Source organism: Lupinus angustifolius, chromosome LG06, assembly GCF_001865875.1.
Source record: "Lupinus angustifolius cultivar Tanjil chromosome LG06, LupAngTanjil_v1.0, whole genome shotgun sequence".
Classification (NCBI taxonomy): Eukaryota; Viridiplantae; Streptophyta; class Magnoliopsida; order Fabales; family Fabaceae; genus Lupinus; species Lupinus angustifolius.
The window spans coordinates 787798-810889 of record NC_032014.1 but is presented as its reverse complement, the minus strand read 5'-3'; the positions used below and the strand labels follow the sequence as shown (position 1 = coordinate 810889).

Genomic DNA, 23092 nt, shown 5'->3' with positions numbered 1-23092 from the left:
ATCTGGGGGAATTATAACCTTTGGTGTTAATCTGTTTATTATTGTGTTCTTGGACAGACAAGTGTGTGTCTGTGGTACTGCTCTTTAGGCTTAAACATACTGCGAGATGGAAGGATGAAATGTCCAAGAGGTCAGGGATATGATTCTGGAAATGCAAGGTAGTTTGTTATTTGATATATGCTTGGGAAAGGAGTTGAGTCTACTTTGATAAATTCTTCAGCTTTATTGCCTGAGCCTGGCAAGCATCCCCAATGAAAGATTAATCATGCCTTAATTAAGGTGTTTATTGTGCTGACTATACTTTTCTATATATAGGTAGACCAATTTATACACAGAATATTGGTTGAAGAAGATGCAAAGAACAGTCAAGAGAGAAATGAAGAACTATTCCATGCTTCTGCAGATGCAGGGGTGAAACTATACAGGAAGGGTGATTTTGCTGAGTCTAAAATTTCAAACCTAGATGTCTATCTTTTGAAAAAGATACAAATGGATTTTTAAGCTTTGTTTTTTTAAATTTCATAATAAACCGTTGCAAGAATCTAATTTGCTTCCAGGTTTGTATATTTCCAGATATCATAGAGCGCAAAGTGAAGCGGCATTTTGAGGAAGGGGATCATGTCAAGTGCTCTTACTATCTTGGATTTAATTAGGTTCTCAAGCAGTTGCCATTAAACAGTTGATTTACATGTTAATTATGTCTGTGTCTGGAAGGTTTCAGCTTTAATACCAGGGGAATTTTATACAAAGAAGGAGCATTTTCCTGGATTTGCACGACCTTTTGTGTTCAATGCTGAGGTTTTGTTGAGGTTGGTAGTAGCATTTTTGGTTTCGTTCTTGAGTTTGTTTATAATGGAAAACTGTCACAGAATGTTTTCATATTCTGAGGATTTTTTTTTCTTTTTTAATATATTTGTACAGGGTTGGACGTAATGTCGAAGCTAAAGATGCTGCCAGGGGAGCTTTGAAATCACCATGGTGGACTCTGGGCTGTGAGTATGAGGTATGAAGTCTTTATGAGTATGAGCTTTGAAATTGATCTGTTTTCTTTGGTTCCCCTCTCCTCTGGTATTTTTTGTGCCATTGTTTGTTTTTGTCTAGGATGTTGCTAATATCGCACAATGGAACGATGAACAAATTGAGTATATTAAAGAGAGGGTGACTGAGGAAGGAAGGCCGGAAGATCTTAAAAAAGGGAAGGCCCCTGCACAGGTATATATATATATAGTATTAACTATTCATTGATATAATTTGAACAGCATGGCAAGGGTGCATTCAACCAAATATTTCTGGTTTTCATTTTCAAACATTGTAGGTTGCACTAGATGAAGCTGCTTTCTTGTTGGATTTGGCTTCTATAGAAGGGACTTGGGATGAGTATGTGGAACGGATTGCCAAATGTCATGAGGAAGCAGGACTTGATGATGTCGCAAAATTCATACTTTATAGAGATTAACATACTTGACAAATTTGCTTCCACCTACTACAGGCTGCAGCGGCTCTCCATTTTGGTATTGCTAGAACTTCGAATGAAGTTTTTTGAAGTGCAGTTAGAGGGAAATTATACAATTCATACTATAGTCTTGGACATATTTTGTTGAGTTCTGTCAATCATCTTCCATGCTTCACGTGTAAGAATAATATTTTGTTACTCTTACTTCACATTTCTCAGGCTTGTTTTTTCCCAAAGAAAATATTTGCCAAGATATGAATACTGAATATCATTCAGATCCTATCGATGGCTTAATTATTCAAATGTCCATAGCTTTATTGCCTGAGCCTGGCAAGCATCCCCGGTGAAAGATTAAACAGCATTGACTCCCAGGTCTATTTTGCTTGAAACATGATATAAAAATATGGATGATTTTATATAGTGTCACTTTTATTCTATATTTCCAATTTAAGCAAACATACTAAGTTGTTGAATACGTAAAATAAATAACCAAACTTGGTAATGAAATTAATCAGTAGATAACCAAACTTCAGCAACTTTTCAAGAGTATGCATATACATCCTCAGCCATTAGTTTCTTGGTTTGAAAGAATTCTTGTTAGGAACTTGAGAAACCATTCTTGTATCTTGAGACTGCTTTTGATTTTTTGCATTTGAACTAGATCTTACTTTCCTTTGCTCCCTCCTTGGCTGTGTTCCTTTGCTTTCACTTCTCAAAGTTTGCTCATAGATGAAAGCAAATTGTGGAGGAGGATCAATTGCTCTAGAAATAGCCTGACAAAAATATAGTTTAATCATGTTTGGACAAATTGGTAGAAGAAAGAGATGTTTTTGAAGAGATGCAAGTACAACACTTGTCCTTACTACCCAGGTTTGCTTTTGTTAGTTTAACAATTGACATTCCTTATCTCGTCCTTTCCAATAAATTTATGATGGTCTCTCTAATTAGGTGAGAATACTTGGGTATTGTAAGTGAGAGATTAGATCTTGATTACTATATCTTATTTAGATGGTTAAGATTGAAAGATAAATAAACATTTATATATGTTGAAATGATTTGAAGATAAATGCTTATCATAAAAGTTGTCAAACAGATTTATTCAAAATGGGTAAATGCTTTTCAGCTCTTTTGACAAAATTATTGAGTTTTCTAAGATTGAAAGAACATATAAATGGAAAGGGGAAAACATTTTTACATTGCTATCCACTCTGTTTTCTTTTTGTACTATTTATTTGGGAATAATATGAAAATGGATGATATGCTTTTATGATCTCATTTAAGGATCTTGATGAATCTAAGTATAAGTGGCTATAAAAACCCTGGTGGTTGTTTTGGATAGTGAGGATGAACGTTGCATGCAAGATGAATGCTTAATTCATAATATGATGCTGAATGATATGTTCGACTCTAGTTGCCTATAATTTTGAATTCAATTGCAACCCTTATTTCCAAAAACCCGAAATACAATTACAATTAAATTTCAAAATTCATAGTCTAAAATTGGGATTGTATACTCGAGTCATTGGTGGCCTTCAATGCATTTGTAGTGAGTTCTTGGTTCATAATAAGAATTGGGATGCTGTGCTTGCCAAAATACAATTCCAATATGGTTCTTCATTAACTATTCAAAAAGAGATGGTGTAGTTGTGGTCTCCATGACCCTAAAAGCAAATTGCACTACAGATTCGATATATAAATTCTGAACTGTTAGTATGAGCCTTGAACATGCTAAATGGAACTGCAATATGAACCTTTAGCTGTATAATTCTCATGTAAAAGTTTACTTTCAGGTTTGATACCACATTGGACAATGCAGTTCCGACGGTCATCATGAAGAGGCTTGTCAAGGCCCTTGCAGCTCTTAAGGTAATTTCTTAAAGTGCAGTTAGAGGGAAATCATACAATTTATTCTATAGACTATGTCATATATTGTTTGAGTTCTGTCAATCTTCCATGCTTTTCACATGTAAGAATAATATTTTGTTACTCTTCACATTTCTCCGGCTTATTTTTTTCGGAAAGAAAATATTTGCCAACATATGAATACTGAATATCATTCAGATCCTATCCATGGCTTAATTATTCAAATATCCATAGTTTTACATGTAATTGCAGGTTCACCAAAAAACTATTCAGCAAAATGTCATACATTATGTGATGTATGCAGTTTGACCAAACAAACTATACAACAACATTGCATACTAATATTTGATACACTCTATCTGTCAGACATTGATATTATAATTTACCCATTGTGTTACTACAAGCCATACAGAAATTAAGCTTAATCTCCTCCATACATGATTGTTATTAACATTATCCAGTGTATGTACCTTCTGTCAATACAAAAATTGTACATATATGCCTAGTTGTTATACCTGAAAAAAGCATACTCAACACTAAGATTGTATAAGCTCACAAAACCTGGAGTCCTTGCTTATTAAATGGGCTGAACACCAGGGTGAGCATATATGCGTTAACAACAATGGTGTATGCATTTCAAAGCATGAATCTTCAGTTAATACAGAAAAGAGAAGGATGCTATTTTATTTCATTAAATACATCACTTTTAATATATATTTTGTAAAAAATAAAGCAAATGGTTATGTAAACTAAAGAATTAACATAATAACCAACAAAGTCAAACAAGACTGTTTGATAGCTAGTTATGTTTACAAGGGACCAACAAGGTCCAATACAATTAATAAATAATCTTTTCCTTAAATAAGATGTTAAACGTGTGATTCTTATTCTATGCATAAAATAAGCGATGGAGTCAAAAATCAATTTAATGATTTTCATACATGAGATAAAGAGAAAATGATATATATATTCATAATATAATAGATTTTTATGTTGTTATTGTATTATCTAGTCTTTATTTTTAATTATTATTGATTCTTAAATAAAAGTAATACAAATGATTAGTAGATGATACATTGATTATATATAAATTTTTATACCATCAGTACATAAAATAAAATGATCACCTTTCAACTATTTAGATCCTTTTGACACAGAGAGAAAAATATATATATGCACAACTTTTATACATCGTAATTGAATCAACCATCATTTATATTTAATTATCATTCTTCAAAAAAAAAATATACAAATATATTATTAGCCATATATTCATTGAGTATGAATCTTCACATTTAATTGTCATTATTTTTTAGGTAAAGAGTTCAGTAAGAGAAGAAACTAAAAGATTAGTTTAACATTATAAATAAAAATTGAACTTATTTATTTTTACATGCATATACTGTAATTTTCCTATTGGTACAAATATAATTTTATGTCCACTCAAGTATGCACCTACCATTTGTCTTAACTCACGTACTAAGCAAACTAGAAAAGTCTCAACGTTCATTTTCAAGCCTAACAGTCCCTGCATTACCCTATTAGGGGCTACAGCTAGCATCTTTCCCTGGCACAGTTTTCAAGGCCAACCCAAATTAAGAAAGGAATATGTGCTGTCATAAATACTAAAAAGAAATGTAATAATTCAGAATTTTTATATGTAAGAACAAAAAATTTAGTCAGGAACCAGAATTTCGTCCATTTGTGTTAGTTTGATTGACCCATACCAGTAAGTTCCAAATTTGGTATATTTTGTTAAATCCCTTCTTTCACTTGCATGGTTATTATAAAGTTATGGTTTTGTATGGACTTCTTAAAGGAGGGAAGAGGTTGAACATAAGCAGTATCCTAAACTGCACCTTTTTGTGCAAGCTCACAAAAGAAAATAGAGAGATTATATGAATGTAAATACTACTGGCACAGTAGAAATTAGTATTCTTAATTGGAATTAAGGGGGTCTCATGAGATTGTGGAAACCATTTTTCTGTACCCAACCATGGGAGGGTCTTATCATTCTTATCTGAGATGAGAATCCTGATGATGCTGCAGCAGTTGCTAAAAAAGGTGGAGGACTCATTTGCCATTGTTGTTGATTGGTCAGTGATAATGAAAGATCACTTCCAATTTGGCCTCCATTGCTGCTGCTGAGTAACTGCATATTAATTTAGAATAACATAAGAGACTATCTTAGCAATAATATATATAATTACACTGACATATAGTTTTTTGGGCATTAAGGTTGTCTAATAATCTAGTAAGCAGATTGTTTTCAAATATGAATCAAACATAATCGATTAAAAAAGGAGTGCTAGCTACTACACACAAAAAATTAAATGAAATGGTACCCACATAAAAATTTGGTGGGTGAAGATGATGTGCAAAATTGTGAGGCTCTCCAGAAGACTTGAAAGGAGTCAAAGGACCATACCCATCCATGTGGCTATTACTACATACCTTTGGTAGTATGTTCACGAGCTGAATGAAAAAATATATATTAACAGCAAAAAAAAAGGTGGTTGAGAAATATAAGCAGAAAATTAAACAGAAAAGTGAACGATATAGAAAATAATGAATCTTATTTAGATAGTACATGAACCTTTGGAGTATGATTAATTGCAGCATTTTCACACCCCAATGTTTTATTATTGCTGTGCTTAGAGCTCGAATTTCCTAAACTTAAATCCAAATTGTGATCTGCGGCATTCCCTGAAGATTCTGTGCCATCAAATATAGTACATTATTTTAACTACGTGTATGTGAATGATAAAATCTAAGCACTTGTATTAGAATTCAGTACTCGTTATGTATTCATAGTTCAATCCTTACCAGGGTTAAGTTCGTGATCATAGATGGTGTGGTGAAAATTAGTGAGGGCTTCTTTGCCATTGCACTTTATTGCTGCTTTATCATAAGCCCTACAAAATGTGCCCAAATTTCAAAACCCTGGGGTACTTTTTGCAAGGAATGCAATATAGCAATTGGAAGGGGTATATAACAAATTCAAAATTTAAGTAAAGAAGATACCTTGCAGCCTCAACCTCAGTGTCAAAAAGACCCAGATAAACGTACCTTGAGAATCAAACCAAATTAAATGTTATAGGTTAACATAACTCTAATTGTTACTATGTCATAGATTAGAACAGTATGAAGAAATAATTAGATAGAAGATAATGGTATACTTTTTGCCTAAAAATTGGCCCATTCTTGCTTCCCATCTTCCACATTTGTGCAGAGTTACACCTCTATATTTTGAGCTTCCTCTCGGAAATCCACTGCTTTGTCGGCGAAGTACGTGCACAAACTCCTCCTTCGTTAGATTGCTCAGCTATTCCGTATAACATAATACAAAATTAAATTAAGAAATATTATGGGTTTACCAATCTACTTGTAATACATGAATGTTGAAGAAAAGATCTTTTCAATTTTTAATTATTACGCAAAATGTCAATGTGGTGACTTACCTGCTTCAAATCTTCTTCATAATCTTTTACATTGAAGTTTATGTCTGCATCTACTCCCCGGAATTTAATCGCCGCTCTATCATATGCACTGCACAAAAGATGAATATCTATTTTATCCGAACCTTATAAATAATTCCCAGAATGAAAAAAATGATATTAATTGATTCCAGATATAGAAGTATTGTATTACAAGTTTGGTAAACAAAGAAGGAGCAAGTGCTCACCGAGCAGCTGCATGTGCTGTGTCAAATCCACCTACACAAAGCTATCTCATCAGTGCCCATAAAAATTACCACACATAATTTATTGTCTCTCTCCCAAATCAAACAAGACAAATTTTCAAAGGAAACAATTGTTTTAGCCACTTAAAACAATATATAGGAAAACTATATAAGTGTGTAATAAATTAGTTATTCAAAGTTCAAACCAATTTTTAATAATAAAAAATCACCATTTTTTTTTTGAAGAATAAACTGCTGTAAATACTTACCCAGATACACTTGTTTTCCACAATCCCTGAAAGTATGAAGGACAAACAAAAACCAAAAGCTTCAAAATTTGAGTGTAAGAAAAAAAAAATACTGACATAGATTTATGATTGACATGAATATGGAATGGAAAAACAAAATAACTAACCAAATATGTGACTCCCATCGACCTGTTCTTCTGTAAAAGGTAACTCCCCTATGCTGTGAACTCCTAGACCTTGGTCCTCTTCTACTCTTCTTCATAGGCTGAGACATTTCCACTGATTGACAAAATTTCACTCCTACACAGTAACCTCGAGGGAAGTTCGAAGAACTTCTAACACCACCGGAGGGTGCTGCCATCTCAGACTCCTCCTCCACCGGTAAAAGCTGTTGAGTCACCGGTAAGTTGTTACTATTCATGGACTCAGCATCATCATGTTGATGGGTCACAAAGAACCCAAATATCTTGCTGCTTCTTTTCTTCAATTCTTCTTCTGATCCATTGTCATCTTCGATTACCACCGTGGAGGAGCTTGAATTGGAAACAGATCCAACGCTTTTGTCTTTGTTATCATAACTCTGATCAGGGGAATCATTCAGATCCCACATTCTTGGCTTTGTGATTGTTAACAGTTAACTCTCCCCAAATATTCTTTTTAGCTTCTCAAGTCTTAAACCCAGAGAGAGAGAGAGAGAGCACTAGCAATTAGCAAGAAAAACAAGAACAGATATGAAATGAAATAAACCCAGATTTCTGATTCCCACTCCCACATTAAAAATCTAAACTTTCATACTTTAATCTCAAAACGAAACAAGAAGAAAAAAAAGAGAAATTTTGTTGAGTTCCCTGCAATAGAAATTTAAACAGAACTCTGTCTTAGGCTATTATGTCTTGTTTGTTCCCCATTCAGGTTACTCTTTTCTCTCTCTCTTGTGTCTGAGAATAAAATAATTGAGATAAAGAAAATAAAGGGAGGGTGAGTTTTGTGGGAATTGAGATAAGAAAAACAAACCTAGGACGAAGTGAGAGTGTAATAAAAGAAGGAAATGTTGAAAGATCTTTGTATTGCCTAACTGAGTGCCCAATACAGCATAGACGAGACCAGTTTAAGTAATTTTAGCCTAAAGAATCACACCTTCTCCTTCATACTCCTATCTTTATAACCACTTCTTTAATTTGCTTCTCTCTTTTATTTTTGTTCACTACCCAAAATGGAAATAGACAATGCAATGAGACTAAAATAAAGAAAGATAATTACTCAAAATTACCATTATTAAACTTCTAATGTCATCAAAACTTAGAAGCCAAGTTAGCCCACCCGTCCAACAATTTTTGTGGTTTTAGGATTTTGACAATGTTTTACTATGTGGGATGCCACAAGGGTCAAAAAGAGGAAAAGTTATTAGAGGCTGTGAATAAGGGTATTTTGGGAAGAGGGTGAATATATATATCAATTATTGAAAAGATTTATAGAGATAGTGGCGTGGTTGAGAGAGAGTAGGTTTGGTATCAAAAAAGGAAATGGGAATATAATAGAAGAGGAAATTTTTGTAGAGAAGTCAAATCCAACAGGACAAGAAAATGGCCACCTTTGCCACTTTCGTTACCCAAACGACCAATACCCTTCCTACGTTGTACCTCGTATTTAAGAGCCTTTACCATACGTCACTCTCATTAAACTGCGCGTGTTATTCCAACCACTTACACCTTTTTAATTTATTTCAGCCGACACGAAAGTTTCAACCTTACGTATTTAATTATTTTACTTTTCTCCAATAATAAGTGATAAAAGATTGGTTGGAATAGCTTCTTTTTTTTGGGTAGGTTTTATATGTACTTATTCATCTTTTTTATTACATTAGGCAACTTTGGTTCATTAATTCTTCATAACATAGATAAAAACAACAAATTCCTAAAAAATTTCTATTTCTCTTATAAGTTAATATTATTTTAAATAATTTAATTTAATATCTTAATATATAGATAAATGGTTTTATAATTGAGTTTTGCTAAGAAAATGGTGAATACAAACTAATGAAGGATAAAGCTTATCTGAAATGAGTTTTTCTCTGATTTGATAGAATGAGGGTTAATATAGAAATCTACACCAACTAAAAAACTTAAATATTTTACATTGTAGATACAAACTCATTTTAGAAATATACAACATAAGGTACGTTTTTCTGTTTTTGGCCGAATTATCTCAGATAGACAAAAACATAAATTTGTCTACAATCACACTTTAGTTTGACACATTGCATAGATTTACTTGTAATTAGAAAAATATTATTATATCAGGTAATAGTGTGATGTCATTACTATCTATTAGTAATTAATAAAAATATAACAATAGCAACATGGTAAAAAGGTATCCGAGGAGGAATCCGAATATAACAGTATAAATGATTCTTTTTACCCTCTCTGTATTTTCATTGATGGAGTTAGACCAAATTGAATTATAATCCAAAGTGAATTTGCCAATTATTTCAAACCCAATTAAGCCCAGTCCCACATGTGTACCTATTTCTCTCTCAACTGAGATGTAAAACGATAAGTACCACCAGGCCCACTACCTTATTGTCCTTACTCTGTTACTCCTCCTTACCTATTTCTATTATGCCTTTGTGCTTTACTAGTTTGGCTCTAGGATCATACACCTATAATCGTGCCTGCAAATTACAACCCAAAGATAGCAAAAAGGAATCATTTAGGTTCATTTTTCAACTTCAATATAAATAAGCTGAGGGGTTCCTAAAGTTTGTTTCTTACGTGTTTACAAAGTTGAAACAATTCACATTCTTATGTGAATCTCTCTTTTTGGTGAAGGTTGTTTAATGCTTATCCATGTGACTCTGTATCCTTGAAGACACAGTGAAACGTGACATTAAAAAATATTTAATAATGTAAATTTTAAAATTTTAAAATAATTAATTTTTTAATGATTAATTTTTTAAATTATCAAACTAATATGAGTCTCACACATTAGATTGTCTAATATTACATAGGATTGCAGCCTTATCCATGACATAAATTCCATTAAGTGCCCATTTAAAAGATTTTTATGGTAAAGATAGAAAATTTGAAGGATTTAATATGTATATACTGACAGTGTAAATGTTTTATTACACTGTTAGTCAATTATCCCCATTGATTTATTAACTATTATTGACTATCACACAAAAGTAATACAAATAAATGATGGATAATATACTGATAATATAAAATACTTTACACCGTTAGTGCATAGATTTTAAACTTAATCATATGCTTGAAAATTATTCAACATAAATTGACTGTGGGTTATTGGCGCGGTCCACTAGCCATATATAGATTTTAACATAAAAGTTATTGAAATTAACTCTTGACTCGAGCCTATAAAAGACAAGTTAACTCTTCGAGTATTAGACAATATTACACAAGAGTAAAAGCATTTTTTTCCACGATTAGTATGTCCAAAGACAAACCTTTTATTTGTTAAACCTTAATCGGTGCAATTAGTATGACACCAGTTAGCAATGTTCCTACATGGATAATAATTACAAGGCAAATAATCAAAGAGATAGAGTAAAAACTAAAAACTGCATAGCTAAATCACCACGTGTAACTCCATAGAGCCATATATTACAACATCTAACCAATAGCAATTAGCAAACCGGATTATCTAAATTTTGAAAGTTAGTGGCTAAAGGATAATCAAGTCTTGACACAGATTATGGAGCTGCATTGATTATTTTGTGGGCGAGGGAGATGGAATAGTTTTATTGGGGAGCACATCTGTTGTACCATACTAAATGTGTGATTCGATATGTCACTCTTTGTGATTGATTGAAATATTGATTCATATATTATTTGGATTTGTCTCCACAATATATCATGTTTTGTTTAACTTAATTGCGTTTATTACATTTTTTGTTTAAAATATTACACTTATTTCTTATGCAGGGGTGATTTGTGTAGGTGTAAAAAAGTGAGGATTTCACTAAAACTCAGGATGTGTCGGTGTAATTTAGTCTTATTATAATTATAATTATAACCACAACAAAAGAGATACAATTTAAACGTTATATTTTAATTCGAAAAAGAAAGATTCTTACAAGTTATTGTATTTTTTTTTATATTACATATTATTTTACAGTGCTTTTATTTGGTTTTATAAATGAAACCTTTAAAAATCCATATTCATAAACAATATTTTCTTATAAACTGTGATAAATAAATTACTTAACATAACATATAATGCAATATTTAACTTATGAAAATGGAATCACAAATTGCACGTTGAGACACTCTTATGCTAAGACTACATACCATTGGTTGATTTTAAGTCACTAATAATCACATAGAATAATTAAAGAGATTTGATTTAGTTTTATCCAAGAAAATTGGTATTGATTTGTTACGCCTTAGTTTTTACTCACAGACCATGAATCAAACATACTTGAATAGGATGATGGAGTTTTGTCACTCGAGACCTATAGTTGTCATGAAATATTTGAGAGTAGGATCTACATAAAAGATAAGTACTAAGTAACATTACATTGTTTCACTAATCAACTAAATTAAGTGAAAGAAAGATATAGATCAATTTTACCACAATGATAAATCCATGATCTAAGGATGCGAGGTGCAAGTGGCTCCACCACAAGTTTGACACAAAACCAAAGCTTAGGACATTAATCAATGGGCATAATTTTATACGCATATATTCTTTAACTCATCAACTAGAGATTTTACCAAAGACACACAAATCCTAAAACAAAATAGTTGATATTCTCAAATAAAAAACTATAGACACGGTTAAAATATTCCGACCACGCAGCAAGAGCACTTGGGTAGAGGTTACAGATAAGTGTCGAAAAAAGGAGCCATAGAGCATATTCATTTGCATCAAACAAACATGGAATCGGTTTTGGCTTCTCGTGTCGACGCACTCCGACTCATATCGTCTGCTATTCCCTCCACCAGTAACCACCATCATTGGACAGTTTTCCGGTGCTTCCACCGTTCCTCTGTTACTTTTCCGAGGCTTCGTCTCTCTCCGCTTCTTTCTTCCAATACCCTCACCGCCAATTCTTCTGTAAGCCTTCTTATCCTCTTCAATACTAGCTAGCTTGGTTTTAGTTTATTACTTTAGGTAAGCGATAAGGTGCCTCTTCTACGTTTTGGACTTAGGAATTTGAAATATTAGACAGTCTCTAAAATATTGTTTGCGAGTTTGGTTTTGGAGGGGAAGTAAGAGGAATGGAAGACTTGAGAGTCCTATTATAAGTGTATTTCATCGCTCCCAAGCATTCGCCTTCCCTCCCTTGCATTTAAAAAATAAACTCCCAAACTGATCTAAGATTCTTAAAATTGTTATAATGTTTTTCATAAACCTTCTAATTAAACAAATTGTTATAATGTTTTTCATAAAGCTTCTAATTAAACAAATTGTTACTACTTATAGCAGAGGTGGAAAAAAGATTGTGTCTGAAAATGTTCGAAAGGTTGCACGAAGCAACTCCTTTGGCTTCCTCCAGGGACAAAACTTTATATAGCAAATTAAGAAAAAGGAAAAAATATAGAGAGTGAATTGTCTTCCCCTATCACAAGGATGAAGGCTCCATCGTTTAATGCAATTCTTAAGAAACACTTCCTTCATTGGTGTTGTTAATGGATCCCTATTTATTTCTTTTTCATTTGAGTCTTCAATTTATATCTAGCTATTTAAAATAAGGGACACTTGTTGCGAGCGGCAGATACGAATCCCCGAAGGGGATTAGTTCCTTACCCAAAAGAGGTGATGAGATACCCTTAGTAGTACCAAAAAAAACAAGGGAATGTCTTTCCCTGATGTTCAATCACATTTGACATGGCAATGACGGTTTTGACATGATATGCAGCCAAAAAGTGAAGTTTACAGTGTTGGTGACTTTATGACAAAGAAAGAGAAGTTGATTGTTGTAAAGCCTACAACATCTGTGGATGAAGGTATGTTTTATAGTTAAAGTTTGTGTCTTATTTCATGCTAGAACTTTTTTTATTTTCCTTTTTTTCTTATTCCAACAGGGGCTGGGCATATACTATATTATTCGTGTTTGGGTGAATGCAATGGAAACTATTGTAGTTTAGCAATTAAACTGAATGGATTGGAAAGTAAACCACTTGGTAGAATCAATGAAATGAAAACCCATCTTATGTTTCAATATGCCCCTATCCAAACAAATGGGAAATTAGGAATGGATTCCATTTCTTTCCTTTTTTTCATTCTATTTCACTCCCCTCCAAACTCCAAAAAATCACATTGAAGTTTGTCTCATTTCATTTTCAAGGCATTAGTTGTTTTCTTTTCTTTTTTATGGTGTGTGTGTTATGGATTATGTTCAAGTTTGTAGCATGTTATTTTGCAACAGCTCTAGAACTTCTTGTGGAACACAGGATAACTGGTTTTCCTGTGATTGATGATGATAACTGGAACCTAGTGAGTTATTCTTACCAATTTTCTTGTCCCACTTTAAATTGTTGATATATTTATGTCTACTGTATTGATTAATAAAAGTATTTCATATTTCCATTTTGTTTTTCTTACAAGATTTTAAAAAACACCACTTTGAAGAATTAACTCTAATTTTTCAGAGTTAAATCAAATTGAGGCTAATTCAGTTATCTAATAATGAATCAGAAGATCCTTTGTGAATAAATTCTCCCTGTCTCTCTTTCTCTAATTCTGTTTATTAGACACATAAATTAAGAGCTATCTTTTCTTAAGACAAAAACTAGAATCAGTTCATAAAATATATCTTAGAGGCAATAGATCCTTCTAACAAATGAGTATGATAACTTGAACCTATTGTATTCATAAGTACATATGGTTTAGTTCCTTTTGCTCTTCATTTCTGTAACCAAACTTGCATGTGATTGGTTATGCAAAATTTTATCAGACTAATTGTCTTTGAAATTATTTATGAAGGTTCTTCAATACTCTGTAGGTCGGTGTTGTTTCAGACTACGACTTGTTAGCTCTGGACTCCATATCTGGTAAGCTGATTAAAGAAAAACAGTATCTATTCCTTTCACATTTGTTGGAAGCTTGACTTTCATCTTATTCAAAACTTCAACAGCATTTTGTTTTCAAAGTAAGGATGGCATACAAATAAATATATTTTTTGCATCTATTGGCTTGCTATTTTAAACTTAGGGCCCTGTAGCTCAATTAAAGCTTGCAATGCTGGTTTCAGGTAATGGGCGGAAAGACAGTAGCATGTTTCCGGAAGTTGACAGTACTTGGAAAGTATGTGCAAACTTCTTTTCTCTGAATCTCTGATAGTTAGTTTATTTTGAGTATAATAAACTTTGATGCAGTCTCAGGTAGGAAAATAATAATTTATGTTAATACTTAAGATTACTATGCAAGCTGAGTTTACTGAGCAGAATTTTTGGTAGTCAATTCTTAGAGAGCTGGAGCAGCCTTATTTAGAAATGTGAAATCTGTATATCACAATTGGTACATGTGTAGTACAAGTGGATGCTCAAACCTACATCATAAACAATTTCTTATAGGATGTTTTGCAGTTGTGAACTCTATTATAGTAGCCCCCCTCTCCTTTCCAAAGAAACAAAACAACCAACATCCTTTGCCACTAGGTAGTGTTAGCTACATGTATCAAACGGTGTCATTATCTTCTATCAAAATCCAAATGTTCTTCTAGGTCATTTAGTTCTGAATCCTTTATAATGATTTCTCACAATAGTTGGATGGTAATAACTGATGTTGATTGTATGCGGAATATGTCACAGACAGAGTCAAACACAGAACAAAATTAGATGAGTCTGTGTGTATCTTGAATCGTTTGTGTGCCTTTAATTAAGCCCAACAAGGACAAAGCCTATTCCTTTTAACTTTCATGCATAATAAATGGGATTTTTTATGGTACCTGAGTGAGTTGTTGAGCATTAATTGAAAATAATCAATAACTTGACAATTTGACAACCACACTGTGGAAATTACGGAGTACTGTAGAATGTCCTTCATAGATGGTAATATTGTATCCTTTGAAACATTGCTCTAGGATTCAGAAATGTATTAACTTGGTAAGTTGTTCTTAGGTTCTAGCTAACTAGTGCTCTAACAACACTAATTAAGGAAGTAAGAAAAAAGTTTTTTATTAGGAAACTACTTTTATTACTTTTAATGCATGAAAACAGAGATTCGCAATAAAACATTTCCTTTCTTAATTCTTGAACCAGTGCCTAGTTGTTTATCATTTGGTTAGTATTCTCTCATTACTTATTAGGATGTGGTTCTCATAATGTTTCAAATATTGAAAGTTTTGGTCATGGTTGTCTAAGGATATAGTTAAAAATTTATAATTGAGGTGCATTGATAATTTGATGTCTTAAAATGTCAGTTAAAATAGAGCAAGATCAACTTCTTAAACGGGACGTTGCTAGTTGAGGAATATAATAGAAAATCTTGCACTTGAAAATGGTGTTATTCAAATACATTTAAGAGTAACAAAGCTGTGATTTCCCATACAGTGTTTATGTTTTTATTACTTAATCTGCCCTAATGGTTAATAGTACTCTATTGAAAGAGTAAGTTATTGAGGAAGGGTGAAGAGTACTAGTTAATTTGAGAACTGTCTAATTGATTAAAGCTGGATTTCACTGATATTATGAAATCCTGCAGACTTTCAATGAGATCCAGCAACTTCTGAGTAAAACCAACGGAAGGTTGATCGGTGAATTAATGACCACTTCTCCAATGGTTGTTCGAGAGACCACCAATCTTGAAGATGCTGCTAGGTTCTTCTATATTTTTCTCTGAACCTATCTTCTTTCAACTGTGTTCTAGTGTTTTTTAAGCTGTCTGAAAAATTAACCTTTTTAAATTTCTATCTTTAGGTTGTTGCTGGAAACAAAATTTCGACGCCTTCCAGTTGTAGATGCCGAGGGTAGGCTGGTAAGAGAATCCTCCATTATGCTATTTCTGGTTATTTTATCTTAGCGTTTCTAAGAGTTGTTTATTATTGATATGAAGGTAGGGATTCTCACAAGAGGAAATGTGGTAGGAGCTGCACTTCAAATTAAACGAGCTATCCAAAAGAAATAGTGTTTAGAAAACCATTAATAAAACTGGTGCTGGGTTTTGTCCTGTAATCAATTATAGTGTTCCCAGAAGCTTGCTTCAATTGAAATTGAAATTTTGGCTTGGACATGTGTATCTTACAATATTATTGTACTGTTTACACGAGTGTTTGTATTTGTCAATATTTCTAATTTCTAATAGGCAATTATTATTGTGAATGTTCTCACTGTAATTTACAATGGCAACCTGCAAATTAAGAACAAGGTGATAATGATGTTGAAAATAGTTTGATTTGATTTTCCATAAGTCAATGACTTAGATAGTTCGTGACTTCAGGTTCACATTTCAACAACCTTAAATCTACCTCTTTAGTGTATGTATATTTAAGTCATCATTTTATATCGCTTAGTGGTTGAGCTGACGCAATGATTGGTCTTGGTCAATCATTGTAATAAAATTCGTCAACTACCGATTAAAGAAATGATTGACAATAACAACTTCAGGGATGTTTTGGTTTGATCACTCTTTTGTAATTAAGGAAGTAATACTTTCAGGATGTGTGACCATCTTTATTAACGATTGTTGCTCCTAAGAATTGAATCATTAAGCTTATTTAGGAATGTGAAATCTGTATATCACGATTGGTACGTGTGTAGTACAAGTGGATGCTCAAACCTACATCATAAACAATTTCTTATAGGATGTTTTGCAGTTGTGAACTCTATTATAGTAGCCCCCCTCTCCTTTCCAAAGAAACAAAACAACCAACATCCTTTGCCACTAGGTAGTGTTAGCTACATGTATCAAACGGTGTCATTATCTTCTATCAAAATCCAAATGTTCTTCTAGGTCATTTAGTTCTGAATCCTTTATAATGATTTCTCACAATAGTTGGATGGTAATAACTGATGTTGATTGTATGCGGAATATGTCACAGACAGAGTCAAACACAGAACAAAATTAGATGAGTCTGTGTGTATCTTGAATCGTTTGTGTGCCTTTAATTAAGCCCAACAAGGACAAAGCCTATTCCTTTTAACTTTCATGCATAATAAATGGGATTTTTTATGGTACCTGAGTGAGTTGTTGAGCATTAATTGAAAATAATCAATAACTTGACAATTTGACAACCACACTGTGGAAATTACGGAGTACTGTAGAATGTCCTTCATAGATGGTAATATTGTATCCTTTGAAACATTGCTCTAGGATTCAGAAATGTATTAACTTGGTAAGTTGTTCTTAGGTTCTAGCTAACTAGTGCTCTAACAACACTAATTAAGGAAGTAAGAAAAAAGTTTTTTATTAGGAAACTACTTTTATTACTTTTAATGCATGAAAACAGAGATTCGCAATAAAACATTTCCTTTCTTAATTCTTGAACCAGTGCCTAGTTGTTTATCATTTGGTTAGTATTCTCTCATTACTTATTAGGATGTGGTTCTCATAATGTTTCAAATATTGAAAGTTTTGGTCATGGTTGTCTAAGGATATAGTTAAAAATTTATAATTGAGGTGCATTGATAATTTGATGTCTTAAAATGTCAGTTAAAATAGAGCAAGATCAACTTCTTAAACGGGACGTTGCTAGTTGAGGAATATAATAGAAAATCTTGCACTTGAAAATGGTGTTATTCAAATACATTTAAGAGTAACAAAGCTGTGATTTCCCATACAGTGTTTATGTTTTTATTACTTAATCTGCCCTAATGGTTAATAGTACTCTATTGAAAGAGTAAGTTATTGAGGAAGGGTGAAGAGTACTAGTTAATTTGAGAACTGTCTAATTGATTAAAGCTGGATTTCACTGATATTATGAAATCCTGCAGACTTTCAATGAGATCCAGCAACTTCTGAGTAAAACCAACGGAAGGTTGATCGGTGAATTAATGACCACTTCTCCAATGGTTGTTCGAGAGACCACCAATCTTGAAGATGCTGCTAGGTTCTTCTATATTTTTCTCTGAACCTATCTTCTTTCAACTGTGTTCTAGTGTTTTTTAAGCTGTCTGAAAAATTAACCTTTTTAAATTTCTATCTTTAGGTTGTTGCTGGAAACAAAATTTCGACGCCTTCCAGTTGTAGATGCCGAGGGTAGGCTGGTAAGAGAATCCTCCATTATGCTATTTCTGGTTATTTTATCTTAGCGTTTCTAAGAGTTGTTTATTATTGATATGAAGGTAGGGATTCTCACAAGAGGAAATGTGGTAGGAGCTGCACTTCAAATTAAACGAGCTATCCAAAAGAAATAGTGTTTAGAAAACCATTAATAAAACTGGTGCTGGGTTTTGTCCTGTAATCAATTATAGTGTTCCCAGAAGCTTGCTTCAATTGAAATTGAAATTTTGGCTTGGACATGTGTATCTTACAATATTATTGTACTGTTTACACGAGTGTTTGTATTTGTCAATATTTCTAATTTCTAATAGGCAATTATTATTGTGAATGTTCTCACTGTAATTTACAATGGCAACCTGCAAATTAAGAACAAGGTGATAATGATGTTGAAAATAGTTTGATTTGATTTTCCATAAGTCAATGACTTAGATAGTTCGTGACTTCAGGTTCACATTTCAACAACCTTAAATCTACCTCTTTAGTGTATGTATATTTAAGTCATCATTTTATATCGCTTAGTGGTTGAGCTGACGCAATGATTGGTCTTGGTCAATCATTGTAATAAAATTCGTCAACTACCGATTAAAGAAATGATTGACAATAACAACTTCAGGGATGTTTTGGTTTGATCACTCTTTTGTAATTAAGGAAGTAATACTTTCAGGATGTGTGACCATCTTTATTAACGATTGTTGCTCCTAAGAATTGAATCATTAAGCTTTGGTTTGTTAATGTTGATACTTTGCCCAATTTTTTGAGTTGTAGGGATTGTTTTAGAGGACTGGAACCTATGTTGCCTAATTCTTTGTCACTTATTTTACTGTCCAGTCTCCAAGTTGTTTGGTGCGCTTTCGATAAACGAGACTGTGTTTATTTTCTTATTCATTTTCAGTAAAATATTGTCCTATGTGACTGATTCTAGTGAAAATGTTAAGGGGCGAGATTATGTACTCACATATCAATGACACACTTACGTCAACAACTACGTAATCCATACACTCCTTAATCAATGTCTAAAGTTTGAGTTAGGATCCTGTATAAGGTATTATTCATTGAAAGAGATTGTTTTATTATTAAATATGCATTAAAAATTTCTAAATGTATTTGTAGTAAAAAATGCTGTATTTAATAGTATGTAACTATTTATAGTACGGTAACACTGTGATTAAACAGGTGTAATTTCCGTATTTCATTTTTACTCGGTTAAATGTGCTACTATTACAATACAAAGCTATTACATCACTATTGAATTAAATAAAAGTGACCTAAATTAATATAACATTTTTGTATATTTGATTTCACTATTATATTGTTCAACTAGTGAATAATCATAAGTTTTATATTAGTATTGCGACTGATACACTATTAGTAACACCCATAATAACTTATGAGACGAGTAATTTATTTCAAGCCATAATAATTTTGAAGTAAATTTTAGTCCATTTAACAACATCTATTATTCAACTTCAATCATTCATAAGGTAAAAAGCTCTTACATAAATATATATCTTTAATTGAAAAAAAATCAATTTTCTACTGTGGGGCTCTTGGTTTTTATTCATTAAGCACTGCACATACAATAAGTTTTCTTATGTGGACTATAGATACATATATGTTAGAAACTTCAAACATTTTAATATGTTTTAAAACATTTTATATTTCTTTTTTCTAGGGTGGGGCTCTAGGTTCTTATTCATTATTAAGCGGTGCACATCCAATAAGTTTATGTTATGTCCACGACACGACAGACACATTTTATATTTCTTTCATCAAATGGTCACGTATGTCTGATGTTGTGATACCTGTGCATTGCTGAGTGTAACAAAATCAAGATTAAAAACATCTAATTCTCCGCTAATCATGGAATACTCTTAGGCTACAACTTTAAAAGGGTAAATATAGATTATAGAATAGACCCCTACCGAAGCTAAATGTGGGGTACAGCTCAGACTCAATTCACAAAACTTCACCATAAACAAATATCAAGTTAGGAGCTGTAATTTTGCTTTCACATGGAGACATCTCTTTCTTTCATTTATTTTTATCTTCAATATCAGTGTTTTCGATACAATTGATGTGTGAGATTTGACTCCAATTAGAAAGAAAATCTTAGACGACAAAAACGATGAACCGAACCCATCATCTATCCATATATCAAAACAAAACAGGGCAGTGGCCACAGCCTTTTCCCCTTCCCACTGGCCCAAAATGTGAACCATTCAATTTTTCAACCTTTCTTCACTCATTCATTCATGAATAATAATAATAATAACTCATAATCAGCAACAAAATTCTCAATCTTATAACTTTTGAGTAGTATATTATTACTTTAGTGGTTAGCATGGCTCCTTTTCCTCCTTTTCTACCCAACTCCCAGGCATCGTAGGCCATTCTTTTGTCCCCTCTCTCACTTCCACTTCTTCGTTCTCATCCTAACTCATAACAACTCCCACTCACTTATATTTAAACCCTAAATACTTAATTTCCACCGAATTTCATTTAATTAATTCAGAATCAAGACGATAAAATTGATGTGAGAAATTAAACAACAGTCTCTTCTTGTAGCTCAAAAAGAGATTTTTAAAAAATACAAGAAAAAAAAGGCCAATGACTAGTTAATTTAACTATTTACAGCGCCAAAATTTTCTTTGTGAAATCTAAAAATTAGAAAGAGAATAGCAAAGAGAGAGAGTACAGTAATCAACATCAAAGGCCTCATCAACAATATCACTTTTATGCTTCAGCCGTTGTATGACCCTCCACGGCGCATGTTAGTACCACCAACTCATCCTCACGAATCTTTTGATTATATTGCTTCTAATTCATATCATAGTCGCAGTCCGAATTCTCAGGTTCGGGTATTTTGTTCAGGTCAACCCGCTCCGAAAAGTGACAAGAGCGGTTTTCATCGCCACCATCAGACAAAACAAGCTCCGGCGCCACCGCTACATGGTGACGGTGGTGGCTGGCTTGGAGGGCATCGACTCTGGCACCGACCTCCGTTGCTTTCTTTCTAATAAACGCCGCCGACATATCACAGTTGGCAATAACGGCGCCGTTATCGTCCGTTAAAAGCTCGGGGAAGTTGAGGCGAGCTGATGGTCCACGAAGATAGAACACGGCGGTGTCGTAAGCACGCGCCGCCGCAACGGGTGTGGAATAAGAACCGAGCCAAATCCTTGAACGCTTGTTAGGTTCTCTGATCTCAGCGACCCACTTACCCCACTTCCTCATCCTTATTCCTTTGTATCTTCTCTCTCCACTCTCTTTCCCTCTCTTCCTCGTACCCATATCTCTTGTTCCTCCACCGCCACCTTCGCCGTTCATATTTTCTCTATATGCTTCTTTGAAATTCTTTCTTTGTTTGTGAAATCAAGAGAGAGAGTGAATCTGATGGGAAAATGAAAAAATCTAAGGAGTAAAAGACACGGGAGGGAAAGAAAAGGAATGGGTTTTGGAGAGAGAGTGAAGAGAATTGGCTACTAAGGTTGTCATTTGGGTAACACTTGAAGTCGTTTTGTTTCACATATTTTGTTTTGTTTTATACCCAATCAGATCAAATCAATTACCAATGAGATAATAATCCTTCTTTTTATTTTTCTTCCTACACTAATTCACCGACAATTACACTCTGCCTTCTTTTCTCTTCCAAATATTATTCCCCTCATTCTAATATCTATTTAAAGTTTTATATATATTTAGGATTAATTATTTTATATTTTAAAAGTCAATGAACTTCATTATTTATAATGTATAGAACTCTTGTAATATGATTTGATACTTTTTTCTCACTCCATGAAAATGCTATAAGGTTAGATAGCCAGAAACAATATTGGTGGAAAACTCTCTGGTTTACCACTATTTGGACCATTTGCTATATAAGGAACAATTTGATTTTTGATAATATGTTGTTCAACTTATATGTGTGATAATATGTTCTTCTGAACGCTTGTTTTCTTTTGTTCTCTTATTTTTGTCAATTTGGTGAAACACTCTTCAAATTAACTATTTCTTTATTAATTATAAGGATAGTGTAGATATGAATATCATTTGTTCTCCTAATTATTTTATATGTTGTTTAATAAAGATATTATTGCTCATCAAAAAAATATTACATACATTAAAGAATATAGTTTAATATATATAAACTTTCAATATAAAAATTTATAAACTTCAATACAACATTTATCACTTAAAAGTATTAATTTTTGAAAAGATAATAATATTTAAATAAAAATGATAATTAAATTATGATAATATTAATAGAGAAATAAGTTCTTATTTTTACGCTTATAAGGAAGAATATATAATTATATTTAAATAACAAAAATATTCTTCCATTTTTTGATGTTGTTTATTATGACTTGTCGAGAACTAACTCAAAGTCAAGTAATCAGTGACGTTTTCTTTCCAATAAAATTGATGTTAATGATAATTTTCTTATAAAAGCAATTAAGGTACATATACTTGGAAAACCTTTTTATAAAAATTAAAAAAAGGAAAACGAACAACAGGAAACAAAAGACTCATGAAATCAACAAGATATATGTCTAGTGATGTAAGGTCCATTGGATTTATAGAATGATCAAAATGTAAAAAGTTCGATTTTATGTGTGACACATATTGGGAGAGACAATTACACACCCTAAAAGATATTTG

The 23092-nt window shown here is 32.6% G+C and overlaps 4 protein-coding genes and 1 long non-coding RNA gene across 11 annotated transcripts; 3 read left to right on the top strand and 2 right to left on the bottom strand.

Moving 5' to 3' along the window:
- Positions 115-1747, top strand: LOC109350376. The gene is made up of 6 exons (XM_019591618.1): positions 115-158; positions 464-620; positions 715-809; positions 922-1003; positions 1102-1212; positions 1316-1747. Exons 1-6 carry the CDS (start codon positions 115-117, stop codon positions 1454-1456), a joined length of 630 nt encoding a protein of 209 aa, XP_019447163.1. The 3' UTR covers positions 1457-1747.
- On the bottom strand, positions 5047-8402 carry LOC109348631 (floral homeotic protein APETALA 2-like). Of its 7 annotated transcripts, none has more exons than XM_019589137.1 (11): positions 8384-8402; positions 7414-8184; positions 7268-7293; positions 7002-7032; positions 6778-6865; positions 6496-6641; positions 6341-6385; positions 6143-6231; positions 5913-6031; positions 5666-5791; positions 5047-5468 (listed from the first exon to the last, which is right to left on the bottom strand). In XM_019589137.1, exons 2-11 carry the CDS (start codon positions 7854-7856, stop codon positions 5265-5267), a joined length of 1317 nt encoding a protein of 438 aa, XP_019444682.1. In that variant the 5' UTR covers positions 7857-8184; positions 8384-8402; the 3' UTR covers positions 5047-5264. The 7 variants fall into 7 exon arrangements, with proteins under 7 accessions (XP_019444682.1, XP_019444686.1, XP_019444681.1 ...); XM_019589141.1 differs by lacking the exon at positions 8384-8402 and having other exon boundaries at positions 7414-7543; positions 7587-7683; XM_019589136.1 differs by lacking the exon at positions 8384-8402 and having other exon boundaries at positions 7414-8374.
- Positions 12082-16609, top strand: LOC109348630 (CBS domain-containing protein CBSX1, chloroplastic-like). The gene is made up of 8 exons (XM_019589135.1): positions 12082-12325; positions 13131-13218; positions 13641-13708; positions 14217-14265; positions 14466-14518; positions 15917-16032; positions 16132-16189; positions 16268-16609. The coding sequence occupies exons 1-8, from the start codon at positions 12146-12148 to the stop codon at positions 16337-16339; spliced, it is 684 nt and encodes a 227-aa protein (XP_019444680.1). The 5' UTR covers positions 12082-12145; the 3' UTR covers positions 16340-16609.
- LOC109348629 lies at positions 17579-18837 on the top strand. The gene is made up of 3 exons (XR_002107764.1): positions 17579-18260; positions 18360-18417; positions 18496-18837. It is a non-coding gene; the product is annotated as an uncharacterized LOC109348629 (long non-coding RNA).
- LOC109348628 (ethylene-responsive transcription factor ERF011-like) lies at positions 20975-21964 on the bottom strand. The gene is made up of 2 exons (XM_019589134.1): positions 21802-21964; positions 20975-21766 (listed from the first exon to the last, which is right to left on the bottom strand). Exon 2 carries the CDS (start codon positions 21758-21760, stop codon positions 21251-21253), a length of 510 nt encoding a protein of 169 aa, XP_019444679.1. The 5' UTR covers positions 21761-21766; positions 21802-21964; the 3' UTR covers positions 20975-21250.

Bases quoted from the DNA above. Each gene is read 5' to 3' on its own strand.
- LOC109350376 (XM_019591618.1), top strand. From the start codon at position 115: ATGAAATGTCCAAGAGGTCAGGGATATGATTCTGGAAATGCAAG. The intron at 159-463 runs GTAGTTTGTTAT...TTTCAAACCTAG, and splicing joins TATGATTCTGGAAATGCAAG to ATGTCTATCTTTTGAAAAAG. The intron at 621-714 runs GTCAAGTGCTCT...TGTGTCTGGAAG, and splicing joins ATTTTGAGGAAGGGGATCAT to GTTTCAGCTTTAATACCAGG.
- LOC109348631 (XM_019589137.1), bottom strand. From the start codon at position 7,856: ATGTGGGATCTGAATGATTCCCCTGATCAGAGTTATGATAACAAAGAC. The intron at 7,033-7,267 runs GTAAGTATTTAC...AGCTTTGTGTAG, and splicing joins TGGAAAACAAGTGTATCTGG to GTGGATTTGACACAGCACAT. The intron at 6,386-6,495 runs GTATACCATTAT...TTGATTCTCAAG, and splicing joins GGCCAATTTTTAGGCAAAAA to GTACGTTTATCTGGGTCTTT.
- LOC109348630 (XM_019589135.1), top strand. From the start codon at position 12,146: ATGGAATCGGTTTTGGCTTCTCGTGTCGACGCACTCCGACTCATATCG. The intron at 14,519-15,916 runs GTATGTGCAAAC...GAAATCCTGCAG, and splicing joins AAGTTGACAGTACTTGGAAA to ACTTTCAATGAGATCCAGCA. The intron at 16,190-16,267 runs GTAAGAGAATCC...ATTGATATGAAG, and splicing joins TAGATGCCGAGGGTAGGCTG to GTAGGGATTCTCACAAGAGG.
- LOC109348628 (XM_019589134.1), bottom strand. From the start codon at position 21,760: ATGAACGGCGAAGGTGGCGGTGGAGGAACAAGAGATATGGGTACGAGG.